Source organism: Mobula birostris, chromosome 11 (genome assembly GCF_030028105.1).
Source record: "Mobula birostris isolate sMobBir1 chromosome 11, sMobBir1.hap1, whole genome shotgun sequence".
Lineage (NCBI taxonomy): Eukaryota > Metazoa > Chordata > Chondrichthyes > Myliobatiformes > Myliobatidae > Mobula > Mobula birostris.
In genome coordinates, this window is record NC_092380.1 from 99,939,540 (window position 1) to 99,952,328 (window position 12,789).

A 12,789-nucleotide genomic window follows, 5' to 3' on the forward strand; every position below is an offset into this window, starting at 1 on the left:
TGATTTAAAAAATGTATTTTTCTTGTTCCTAAAATTTTAGATACCTTTTGTGTAAGAGTTGATTTCACAATTAAGGAATGAGCCTTTAAATAAAAATGAAACTTGTCTTTGCAGATGTGAAGCCTATTACACTGACTACCTCAATTGCAAATAATACTCCATCACCTAAGATTTCAAAAGAAACACTTGTCAAAAATCTTTTCCCTGCCTCTACCACCAAGCAAAGTTTCACTCGACATGCATCTTTAAACCACTTGATGCCAAACATTGGGAACGATCAGAGGAGAATCAGCTCTGCACCGAGTAGCCCAGTTGGCAAAACATGCGGTATATATTACTACTAATTTTAATTTGTAACTGTGCTGCAACTTATTTTTAAATTCCTAAAATGACATTAAGTCATCAATTTTGTTACTACCTGCTCTACTTCTTTGCTAAAAATCATTACAGTGGTTTCCAGTTAATTGTAACACTCTGCGATTATTAAGCAGATGTCCCAATTAGCCAAAGTTTCATGGAAATAGTTAATAAGTTATTTTTTTAAAAAGACAAACTACTGTTTAACCAAGCAACAAATTATGTACTTAAATAAAATTCAGAGCAAATTAGAACACTATCAATACTACCACAGTACTATAAAACTGTGTATTAGTTCTGCAGGGACACAAGCCAGGGCCTGATCAACCCTTGCTGGGTCGCCTGGGCAAGAGTGTCTGATGTGAGAGACTCAAAACACCCAATGACCCCAGGTTACATCACTGGTGATGTGTTCTGGTACATCCTAGGATGTATTTCAGCACCTAATAGTTATTGATAGAGGAATTCATCCACTATATGGTGTAGCTCCAATATATGGGTGTCAAGATCTCTGAGGACCTAACCTGGTCCCAACATATCGATGTCGTTATAAAGAAGGCAAGACAGCGGCTATACTCCATTAGCAGTTTGAAGAGATTTGGCATGTCAATAAATACACTCAAAAACTTCTATAGATGTACCATTCTGACAGGCTGCATCACTGTCTGGTATGGGGGTGGGAGGGGCTACTGCACAGGATCGAAAGAAGCTGCAGAGAGTTGTAAATTAGTCAGTTCAATCCTGGCTACTAGCTTACAGAGTACCCAGGACATCTTGAGGGAGCGGTGTCTCAGAAAGGCAGCGTCCATTATTAAGGACCTCCAGCACCCAGGGCATGCCTTTTTCTCATTGTTACCATCAGTTAAGAGGTACAGAAGCCTGAAGGCACACACTCAGCAATTCAGGAACAACTTCTTCCCCTCTGCCATCCGATTCCTAAATGGACATTGAACCCATGAACACTACCTCACCTTTTTTTAATACAGAGTATTTCTGTTTTTTGCACTTTTTTAATCTATTCCATATACATACACTGTAATTGATTTACTTATTTATTTTTTTTCTCTCTCTTCTATATTACGTATTGCATTGATCTGCTGCTGCTAACAAAGTTCACGTCTCATGCAGGTGATAATAAACCTGATTCTGATTCTTAGCTTTCTTTTGATTGACTGTAAATGAACAAAATATAGATAATAGACTTCCTTCATACAATGCTTTTGAAGATTGCATTCTCCAACTCTTCATTTTCATTGTAACATTCAAAATGATACCTTAAAATTCTTCTTAGTTCCTAACTTGCTGAAATTGTTTCATTTTCACTCCCAGCCATTTCTGGCATCTCCAAGCCTGAAACTGCAGTGAGCAGAACAGTTCTGAATTGTTTTACTGCTTAATCAGTGAAAAAAATCACTGCTTTTTAAAGATAAACGCATGCAACTGATGCTATTTAAAAGCTGTTCGCTTTAAGCACAGTGTAGTGTTTAATGGCTACATAAGTGCATGTGACTGACATTCATTAGAAAGTGTTCAGCAGATCTCCTGTCCCAATTAAGTGGCATAGTGTCCCAAATAAATCCGCACTATTTTCTTGATTAGTTTTTGTTATTTTAAGAGTTGTCTCAAATAAGCAGCTGCCCTAATGAACCGATAGCCCAATTAACCAGAATCCACTATGTTTTAGAATGACTAATAAAGACCAAAATTAAAAGCAGATAATTTAATGAATAGGCCTGCACCTCATTCACTTGTTTACTGGTACTATATTTGTTTCTTTTTTTTGAATACTGACAATTGTTTTGATGATTCCACCTTGGTTTGCTTTTATGAAAATAGTAGCGGTAAATGTGGATAGAAGGTTCTTGTTTCAGGTTTTTTGTACCTTTGAAGAAAACCATTTTAGCAGTTCAAATCATTTTTTTTGAAATTCAATTAATGGAGAGACGTCTATGAGAAATAACAGGACAGGTTTATCTTTCCATGTCTGAAGTCAATTACTGAGCAAAATATTGGTTACTGATATTCAGATGTGTATTTCTTTTTCAAGCATCAGTATTTTAGTGTTATGCAATGTTAATGGTGTTTTCTTTAACAACATGGAAGAATAATTTATTTTGGCAGCAACCTTTCTGGTGCTGTAATGGGTCACTTTCTTGTTACACAAGATATAATTCCAACAACAAGCTTATTGCTTATTGCAATGGTACTGTACTTTAATAGAATTTACAGAATGTTGATTTTGTTTCCCTTCCATAAAGGTGATTGGGATAAACCTGGATTATATCCCAGTAAAATGGACCAACTTGCCACAGTCTGTAAACTTCGCTTGGAGGCACAATCCAAGTAAGTGTCAGAAATTCATTCAATATCTCCCAAATAGATTTTGAAATTTTATATAGAAACAATGTTTTGCTCCATTGTAAAAATCATAAGCTTAATGTATAATCAAATTTGATTTAAAATTTGGACATTTTACAAACACTAAATCAATGTGTTTTTAATTTAGTCTACAAGAATAATTGGAACAATATATTCATTGTCACTGAAGGTGGTATTTATTTGGTAGTATACAAAATGAAATATGGTCACTTTTTTAAACTGTTCTGAATTAAGTTTTTATTTTTCTTTCCCCTTAGGAAGAATGACAGTAAACTCACAACCTCGCCATCAGAAACCTCTTCCTCACAAGAGCATTCAAAACTTGATAAGTTCCCTGGACTTGTAGAACAAACTCAACGTACTGGAGTTAATTCGGTACTCCCTCAGGTTAAACCCACATTTCAGCCTCTTGGAGTCTTTCCTTTGGTTCACAGACAGTATTCCTCTGTTTTACCAGTGGTGTTACCTCAATGCCACTCTGGTGGATCTTATACAATTTATTTGCAACCTGCACAACCAAGGAACCTGACTGCATCCTCTTCTGGCTCCGCAGTACCATCTATACCCCTTGCCACTGAGAAACACATTTCGAGTCCAAATGATTCAAAGTCAAGAATCCACGCTAGTAAAAGGACTGCTGAGATGTATGCTGATGCATCAGGTACAGGTTACAAGGACCAAGCTAGTAAAGCAGCCAAATGTGATATTCTCCCTGACCAGTGTCTGAAACAGCCTTCCAAGCATGACCTTAGTGAAGTTTGGAATTCCAAAAATTTCAAGGAAGCAGCCAATAAAGAGAGCCAGCCAGAGAAGGAAACTGTTTCATTGAGGGTAAATTAGTGCAAGTCTCATAAATATCATTGTCTCTTAACGGTACATAATCAGAAAACATAGGCTTACTCAGAAGGTCAGGCGCTAAAGAGAGAAATAAGATTAATGGTCAGGTCAATGACTCTTGATCAGAATTAGAAAAAAATGAGAAAACAAGCTTGAATTAAGTTGCAGAGGGAGCACAATGTAAGCCATAAAGGGAATATCTGTGATCAGCTGAAGACCAAGGTTGTTCAGTTGACACAATTACTTTCAACATTTCTCAGTCCACAGATTTTTCCTGACCTCCTGAGAATGCCCAATGTTTACTGTTTATATTTCAAACGTCCAGCACCTGATGTTTTTATTTCTGCTTTTTGACAATTCTAATATACTTTTGTGGCGTCCTGGAGCTATTGAAAGTAACGTTAATCATTTAACTGGTGATTGATTTCGTAGATAGTATTAAGGCATGCAAAATAGTCTCAAAATATACTGGGTTTCCTGATTATTTTACGTTACTAGTTGCAAGCATGCCTAAGTGAACCCTGGCAAACTCCCTGTTAACATGATAGTTTGCCAAGGTTTGTGAAGAATAGCAATTTCAGTGTGGTGTCACAGCTATCATTCATAAGGTCACCGCAACAGAGACCAGTGATTTTTTTCTTCTTACTCTCTTCCCACCTCCTCCATGATTATGAACCAGAGAAATTCATTTAGCTATTAATTTTTCTATCAGAAATAATCAACTAATGCATTTTAATCGCTGAAACCGTCCTTCAAATAAGAACTAGTTTCCATGGTCTTTTAATTTAATCTGTTTTCCTCTATTATTGTTAAACCCAGTCTGATTTAATAGGATAAAAGCTTCCTTCTGCCTACCATGAAGCGAAGATACACTGTTAGTGAGTGGTGTTGATTGGTTCAGTGGTGGTATTTTGAAGGGTTGAGCTATTTCTATGAGTTAGAGAGCTGTTTTCCATGATACTGCATTACAGATAAAGGGGCTAGGTTGGATCATCAGCAGAAAGGTTACCTGCACTCTGGTTAAATCCGTCCTTTACCCCTAAGACACAATTTGATTATTCCAGGGATTTATTTCCTTCCTACTTATTCGATCTCTGTCCTTGGCAGAGTGAATCCTTTAAAGGCAGACTGTAGAAGACAAAAACTGCATGTATCAGTAGTTAAGAGAATTAAGTTTCCACACATACATAAACCTTGCTCTCCAGAAACTGGGTGATACCAGAAAATGGTATCATATTCCTACAACTGTGCGATAGTTTTATTTTACAACAAATGTATCTTGGATTGACCGCAAAGCAAAAATCTAGGACTGCTGTTTTGCAGATTCCTATCAAATTAATTTACGTTTGTTATGTTATTACTCTATTTGATCTCTCCACAGACAAAATTACTCTATAGAAGTTGAACTAACCTGTGTAATATTATTAGTTATACAGTGCAGAAGCAGGCTCTTGAACCTACCAGGTCTTTAAAAATTTTGTACTTAGTGGCCACTTTATTTGGTACACTTGTCCACCTGTTCGTTAATGCAAATATCTAATCAGTCAATCATGTAGCAGCAACTCAATGCATAAAAGCATGTAGATATAGTCAAGAGATATGGTTATGAATGGGTATAGCTGCAAGGTTTGAGATCAGAGTTTTCCTTCTCCTAGATGAGCTGACAAGCCCCATCTGCCCAAAGTGACCCACCATTGCCCCTTCTCCTGTCAATAGAAAGGTTCCACTGAGCTTAGTAGCTAAGCCATGTGTGGAGGCCTGGATGTGAACTTGGTAGTCAGAGGCGCACACCATTGGAAGCATTTAATAGGTAGTGAGAGCTCATCTCCATTCCCACCCCACCCCACCCCCTGCTATAATATAACAACCTGAAGGAACCCATCACTGGACAAGAGGTACCTAATAAAGTGGCCACTGAGTGTATATTCTTCTTCCAATTCCTGCATCCCCACCCCCCAAGCTCCTTGACACTTACCCTAAACCTATGCCTCTACTTTCAAAGGCTAGTTGGCAAGTTGGCTTGATGATGAACATAGAGGGTTTTGTTCAGGGTTGTTTTTGTGATTGGAAGCCTATGATCATAGGTATATGGGTCTAAGTAGTGGAACCTTTGTGTTTATTGTTTACATAAATGATTTAGATACGACGGTAGGGGGTATGATTAGGTACGCGTTTGAAATGAAAATTGCCGAGGAAAAGACTCGAATGACAGGAAGATGTTGATCAGCTGGTAAAAATGAGAGCAATAACAGATGGAATGTAATTCTAGTAAGTACAGGATGATACAATTTGGGTATTTGGGATGATGCAATGAGTGGTCAGCCCCTAAGGATTACTGAGGAATAAGTGGACCTTGATGTACAGCATCAAGGATTCCTAAACACAGGTAAGTAAGGCAATGAAGAGGGCTTGCAGGACACTGAAAACTGGAGAGGGTCTCAGATGCTGCCTGACCTACTGAGTTTTTGTGTGGTTTACTCACAGAATACTGGCCTTCATTAGCCAGGACATAGATTGTAAGAGCAGAAAGTACTGTATAGTTATACCACATCTAGGGTTCAGTGTCCATTTCTGGTCACATAGGGAGGGTGTGCTTGCACTGGAGAAGGTGCAGAGGGGTTCAAGAAGTTGTCTGGAATGAAACCTCAAACAAGAGAAAATCTGAAGATGCTGGAAATCCGAGCAACACACACAAAGTTCTTGAGGAACTCAGCAGGCCAGGCATGAAATGAAACCCGTCAGTTTTGAGGAAAAACTGGATTGGCTGCTTTTTTAAAAAATTTCTGGAATGGAGAAGACTGAAGGGGAACTTGATAAGGCATACAATATTGTGAGGGCCATAGATTTTTCACAATGAGAGCTGTTAAAAACTAGAGGGCATGATTTGACTAAAAGAAAATAACCCAGATGGGATCTGAGGACAAATTATTTTTCAGCAGAGGATAGTAGGAATCTGAAATGCACTACCTGAATTGATAGGGTCAGACACCCTGAGCCAATAGGCTGGTCCTGGACTTATTTCCTAGCATAATTTATATATTACTATTTAACTATTTATGGTTTTATTACTATTTAATTATTTATCATGCAACTGTAACGAAAACCAATTTCCCTCGGGATCAATAAAGTATGACTATAACTATAGTTGAAGTGAGCATTCTTAATATTTAAGAAAGATCTAAAGGTGCACTTGAATTGGCTACAAACCAAGAACAGGTAAATAGGCTTAGTATACATGGGCAATTGATGGTTGGCATGGACATGGTTGGCTAAAGGATCTGTTTCTGTGCTGTATAACACTCAACCCTGATGCCTATATTCTGCATTTAATCTACACTTGCTCAGTTTATAATTTTGGTTGTGATTGGATTTATACAAAAATTATTACAGGTGACTTTTACAAATTACTGAGAAGTTTGTATAATAACCTAACAGGTGTATTATTGACAATTGATCAATTCATGCCCTTCTGTTATATAGTGCAGTAAAAGTAGAGGCTTGTTTCAAAGAATACTTCATTCTGAGATCAACAGCCCAACAAATGAGCCTCATTGGGAGCAGACTGCTAATGTGCTAGAAAATTTGTTAAAAGTCTGTCTTTGAAATATCTTTTAAAGAATTTGATGTGTAAAGGTCCTGTTTTTTTTGACTATATACACTTGTCACATCCCATGAGTGTTGGCGCATGGCCAAGTGGTTAAGGCATCGGTCTAGTGATCTGAAGGTCACTAGTTTGAGCCTCAGCTGAGGTAGCGTGTTGTGTCCTTGAGCAAGGCACTTAAGCACATATTGCTCTGCAACCACACCAGTGCCAAGCTGTATCAGCCCTAGTGCTCTTCCCTTGGACAACATCGGTGGCGTGGAGAGGGGAGACTGGGCAACTGCTGGTCCTCCATATAACCTTGGCCAGGCCTGTGCCCTGGAATCCTTCCAAGGTGCAAATCCATGGTCTCACGAGACTAACGGATGCCTAGTTTACATCCCATGTATACACGTCAAAGAAACTATGAATTTTTGTTTTATTTCAGATTATGCTAAGTTCATGTTTTGAAGTTGTCTTTCTTTGATATTTAAATTTAGTTTACCTCCTTATGCAATTTGCACTTTGAGATGATCAATACTCTTAATATTTATTTGTCATGCTGCATGAATCTTCTAATCTGAAATGATCAGTGGAAATATTTGTACAAAAGGATGGTCCAATTTAAAATGGCATTAGTGCCTGTTATACAGCACTGTTAACTTTATGATATATTTCATAACCAAGTACATTAGCATCCTGTTAACCAACTGACAGTCACGTTAATTCTTCCTGTTCCTCCTCTGAACTATCAGAACGTTATAATGATTTCCAATGTAAGTTTGAGAAACTAAAACAAAATCATCTTAAAGACTTGGAAATGAATTCAGTAATTTTACGTAACTTGCTTTCTCTGTTTATATTTGAACTGATACGCTCTGAAAATGAGAAAAATTCTCCTTTTTCTTGAAGGGCCAATCACCAAATAAAGATCAGCTTTTTGAGATTCATCAAGCAAGGCTGAAGGCCCGCAGAGCCTTGATGACAACTCGGCCTTCCCCTAGGGCCCTACATCTTGACCCAGAGTTCATCAACGCCCCTGAAGATAAGAGTCTTGGTTCAGAAAAACTAGAACACAGTGTTGAATGTTTTCTTGAGAATGAAGAGAAGTGTGGGATTGGTTTGTCAGAAGGACAAGCCGCCATGGTCAAAAATGTTCCAGTGGCATTTGCATTTCCTGCCCATCTTCGTTCAGTCCCTGAGGTAAGATTTGGATTTTATAAACTGATAAATATGATTAACAAAATTAGCCATGAGCCTGAGGCTGAAATCACTTTTTCACTTCTCAGATTAGTTCTAGCATCAAAAGAATCCGTTCCTTTCCACACGGTTTGAATTTTCATTGGTCATGATTGTCATAGTTTATTTTGTTTTATTTGCCTTAGACTTTAATGCCATCAGGATATCTCATCCCATTGCCACAGCAATCATCTTGTAGTAACTCAAGTGATAGATCTCCTGAAATGAAAGACAATTCCGTGTCCTCGCCTGAGCAACAGCTTTATCATTCGCCATTATCAGGTAGCCACAGAAAATCACAGTTCTTAAATCTGCTGTAACTTAATGTTCCTTTGTCAGAAAAGCTTCTGTGGCCATCTTCCTAACTTTCAAATTTCATCTAAATTATGAAATCCTGAATGCATTTTACTTTTCAGGTCTCATAATTCTATCAGATTTTTTTGTTTAAGATGTTTCCTGTTTTGATTATCATCTTTCACTAAAACCGGTTTAAATTTTACTTCTCTTCACGATTTCTCTTCACTTGAACAGCTGCTTTGTGCCAATTCTTTGATACTCTGTCTGAAGACAAATATGCATGGTAGTGTGCAGAAGTTGCTGATTCCAGCAATTTTGATGTCTTTCAGATAAAATTATGTTACATGGACTAAGGGGAAAGTATTAGTTGCATTCTATTGCTGCTGCTTATGCAATTTTTGTCATTATTATCTGTTTAAAGTCTTGACTACTTTACAATGCTTTTTTTAAAAAGTATTCATTCTAGCTTTGCCAATAAGCATTTAAAATGCTCTTTTTATCCCCTTAGGCATTACACCAATGACAACTTCGGATTTTTCCCCTGCCAATTTACCTGCCACTCACATCACCCCTTTGAAATTGCCTTGTCCAATGGCTGTTCCATCTTCAGTTGCCTCCCTTCCTGTTGTGAGCCAAGCCAATGCATCATCTTTCGCTTCTTCAAGTCATCATTTTCCTAGTCACAGTCCCAGCCCAGGAATTCTGAATTTCACACTGCAGAATCTTGGTTTAATCAATCCAGGGATGCAGTTTTCGGTGAATCAGGGACCTTCAATGACAACTGCTTCCCCAGAACAAGCTGGTTCTCTCACAGCACACACAAATCTTCAACATGGAAAGATGATCTTTGTTAAGCCAGTATCTCCTCATCACCAGTCTGTAGCATTGATCAGTATACCACAGGTGAGCTGCTGTTCAAATGCTCAAAGCCACAGCTAATATTTAAAGTTTCTTTTGATTCAAGTAGTAGCTTGCCTAAAGAATTCAATATTGAAATAACATTTTATTGGTAAATAATTCTGCAATTTATTATCTGATATAACTTGATTGTCAGCATTGGTAATACTTCTCATTTGTGTGATTCAGAAAGGGGTTTGGAATGGAATCTGAAATTCCTGTTACTCATCTTTTGGGAATGTTTGCATGTAAGACATAAGACTTCCATCAGTTCTTAACATTGGGCCTTGTTCCTTATTCAAGTAGCTTATTCATAATTGCAACTAGGCCCCAGTGTGAGGAATGGCTAGTTCATACCAGCTTTCACAGAACTGAACACAGTACAATAACAAATCTAGAACATATTTCCTACCCCTTCCCCTCTTTTGGATGAAAGTGTGCAAACTTCTGTGAGCCCTGATGAATAGACTCAAAAGTTCACAATAGCATTCTAACTGCTCCTTCAATCTTGGCAGTTATGGCCAGAGATTCCCAAGAATCAAGACTTAAAGAATCAGTGCAGATATTGCATCTTATTCAACAATATTTTCCTCTGTAAATTTGGTAATCTCTTCCTGTGAAAGAGCTTGGATTAGAGTGTCTGCTTTGGGAGTTTTGGTGTCCAATATTGGAAAATTGTGGCAAGTTAGTTGGGGGCTGACTGATTGTAAGTTGGGCTTTGATTCTGGGAATGCAGCTTGGGAGAGGAAACTGATGTTGGTTTGCTTCCCATGAATTTGGAAGATTTTGTGGAAACGGTTTTGGAGGGCTCATGCTAATACCTTGAGGTGCCTGCTTTAGTTATCCAGGTCTTAGAAGCATATACAAAGGTAATTCACTTTTGCTCATTTCCTAGCTCAAACCAAGACCTAACACTGTGCTTGCTGACTCTGTAACGTCTTTCTCTTCTGTAACTGAGTTATTTCAATATCTGGCTCACAAATACCTGAGGTTAAATATTCCTCCACTGGCAGTTGTGCTTCCAAGGCCTGGAATTCTGCTATCTTCTTAGACTTTTTTCCTCTTTTCAGATATAAATCATGTTCTTTTGACTAACCCTTTAATTAACTGCACAAATATCTCCTAATGTGGGCTGGCTTCATTTTTTTTGTTTGTTAACACTTTTTGAAAAGGGCTTTGTATGTTTTGTTAGACGTAAGGTGCAATATTAATGGCAGTAGGTTTACTTCTTACATCTGGCTCTCAAGAAGTGAGAAATTGGGACTAACCAGTATCTGTTCAGTTTATTCAAAATTCACTACAAGTCTTGCTGAAGAAAATGGATGAATCTTGAGAAAGTAATACAAAATGTTCAATTTTCAAAAATGAGTCAGTTTATTAGTATTGTTTTCAAAGTGTCAAACTTGTACTTGGTAATATAAATGCCAGAGATTCTGCCTCTTGATTCTTAAATTAGTTTTATTTTGAGTAGATGCAGCATTCCAAGGTATATTCTGTTTCGATGAAATGGGTTTGACAGTTCCTCAGTGATATTGATTACCAGTTTAAAATTTGTTAAGAAATTTGCATGTTTATCAACATACATAAAAGTACTGCAAGTTTCTGATCTATTCTTGAGAATACCATGTTTATTTTATTAAAAACACAAAAAATGCGATGTCAGGTTTTTTAAAAAGGCGTCCTTAGTTAAGACAACATACCAGCTTGGTAGATTTCTGTGCATCAGCTCCATTTAAAATATTGTCAAATATGTTTTAATAGAGAGGCAGTTGTAATTCGCTTTATTTATTTAGAGGTGCAGCACAGAACAGACCCTTCCGGCTCAACGAGCCACACAGCAGAACAACCTACCTATTTAACTCTGGCCTAATCAGAGGACAATCTACAATGACAAACTAACCAACTAACCAGTGTGTTTTTGGAATGTGGGTGACAACCGGAGCACTTGGAATAATTCCCCGCCTTCACAGGGAGGAATGCACAAACTCCTTACAGACAGCATCAGAACTGAACTCTGATCCCTCAAGCTGTAATAGCGTTGTGCTACCCTCTATTCTACTGTGGTGCTAATAAAGCAATTCCAAGCTGTTTTATGAAACAATTAAAACTTAACAGTCAACTCTCTCTTAATTCTACAGCCCAGTGTGCCAGCTACAGCTGAGGACGCTCAGTCTATCAGTAGGGAGAATTTCTTCCGTACTCCAGGACGTCCATCATCTTCCATCCTGTCATCAGTATCTACTGTTATGTCCAATGGCAATTGTCCTCAAGGAACTGTGCACCTTCCTCAACGAAAGCTCAAGGTCTGCACTGAAGAATTTCAATGACTTTGAAATGGTCTGTTTATTATAAAAATTAATGCATTACCAGGCTAAGAACAAATCTCAGTCGATTCTAAATGTGTAACGCGTAATTTGCGTTAAATGCATTTTTTGTTACCTGGCAGTGCATATTGCTCTAAAGAATTGTATTTGAAAAGTTTACATTGTACCAATGTGACTGTTAACAATAGACAGAGTTAACTAAACCATGATCTGCCTCAGCAGAATAAAACCCAGTATGAAATCATATTCACAGAAAGTGATGTGTTTAAACATAGCAAAAATTACAAGTAATATTCACTTTGCACACAAGACATGAAAGATATTAGGATGAATTCTATCCTACCTAGAAGTTGGTTTATTATGTGGGTGTATGAGTGGTATAACCATTTGCACACTTGAACTTGTGGATTCCATGAATATCGTCCAAAGGGAATAACATACTTGCATAGATGAATATGTAGTATTGAGTCACCTCCTCCATTGAGAACACTAGCTGGTAATAGTTACTTCACAACTTGGTCTGTTGGAAATCAAGATGAAACTAACCAACTGATTGGAGGTGAAAAATAGTATGGCTGTACTTGACAAACATGATAATCCATTGAAAAAATACAAGTACTGTAACTTGTACATAATGCTATATTTATATTACATTAAAGCATTAATTTTAAATGGAATTTAATTTCAAATTGGTATACTTATTCAATTGTCTCTTGTAAAACCAGCCTGCACAGGTACTGTGAACTGTAGAAAGTCATAGGTTTGTTATGATTTTTTTGGCGCTATTAACAATTAAATCTTAAAATGTGGAAAGTGATCTTTGTGTTAGTTCAATCAAGATTCTGTCTTAATTATTTCAATTTTATTTATATTCTTCTG

At 37.4% G+C, this 12,789-nt stretch overlaps 1 protein-coding gene across 2 annotated transcripts in view; it reads left to right on the top strand.

The window, feature by feature from the left end:
• Positions 1–12,789, top strand: part of e2f8 (E2F transcription factor 8) — a 28,833-nt gene extending 16,044 nt beyond the window's left edge. For both annotated transcript variants that reach the window (XM_072273182.1, XM_072273183.1), the window contains exons 8-14: positions 115–327; positions 2,616–2,700; positions 2,994–3,567; positions 8,066–8,356; positions 8,539–8,674; positions 9,198–9,592; positions 11,725–12,789. In XM_072273182.1, coding sequence (XP_072129283.1) covers positions 115–327; positions 2,616–2,700; positions 2,994–3,567; positions 8,066–8,356; positions 8,539–8,674; positions 9,198–9,592; positions 11,725–11,913 — 1,883 coding nt within the window. In that variant the 3' untranslated portion in view covers positions 11,914–12,789. The remainder of the gene's footprint in view (positions 1–114; positions 328–2,615; positions 2,701–2,993; positions 3,568–8,065; positions 8,357–8,538; positions 8,675–9,197; positions 9,593–11,724) is intronic.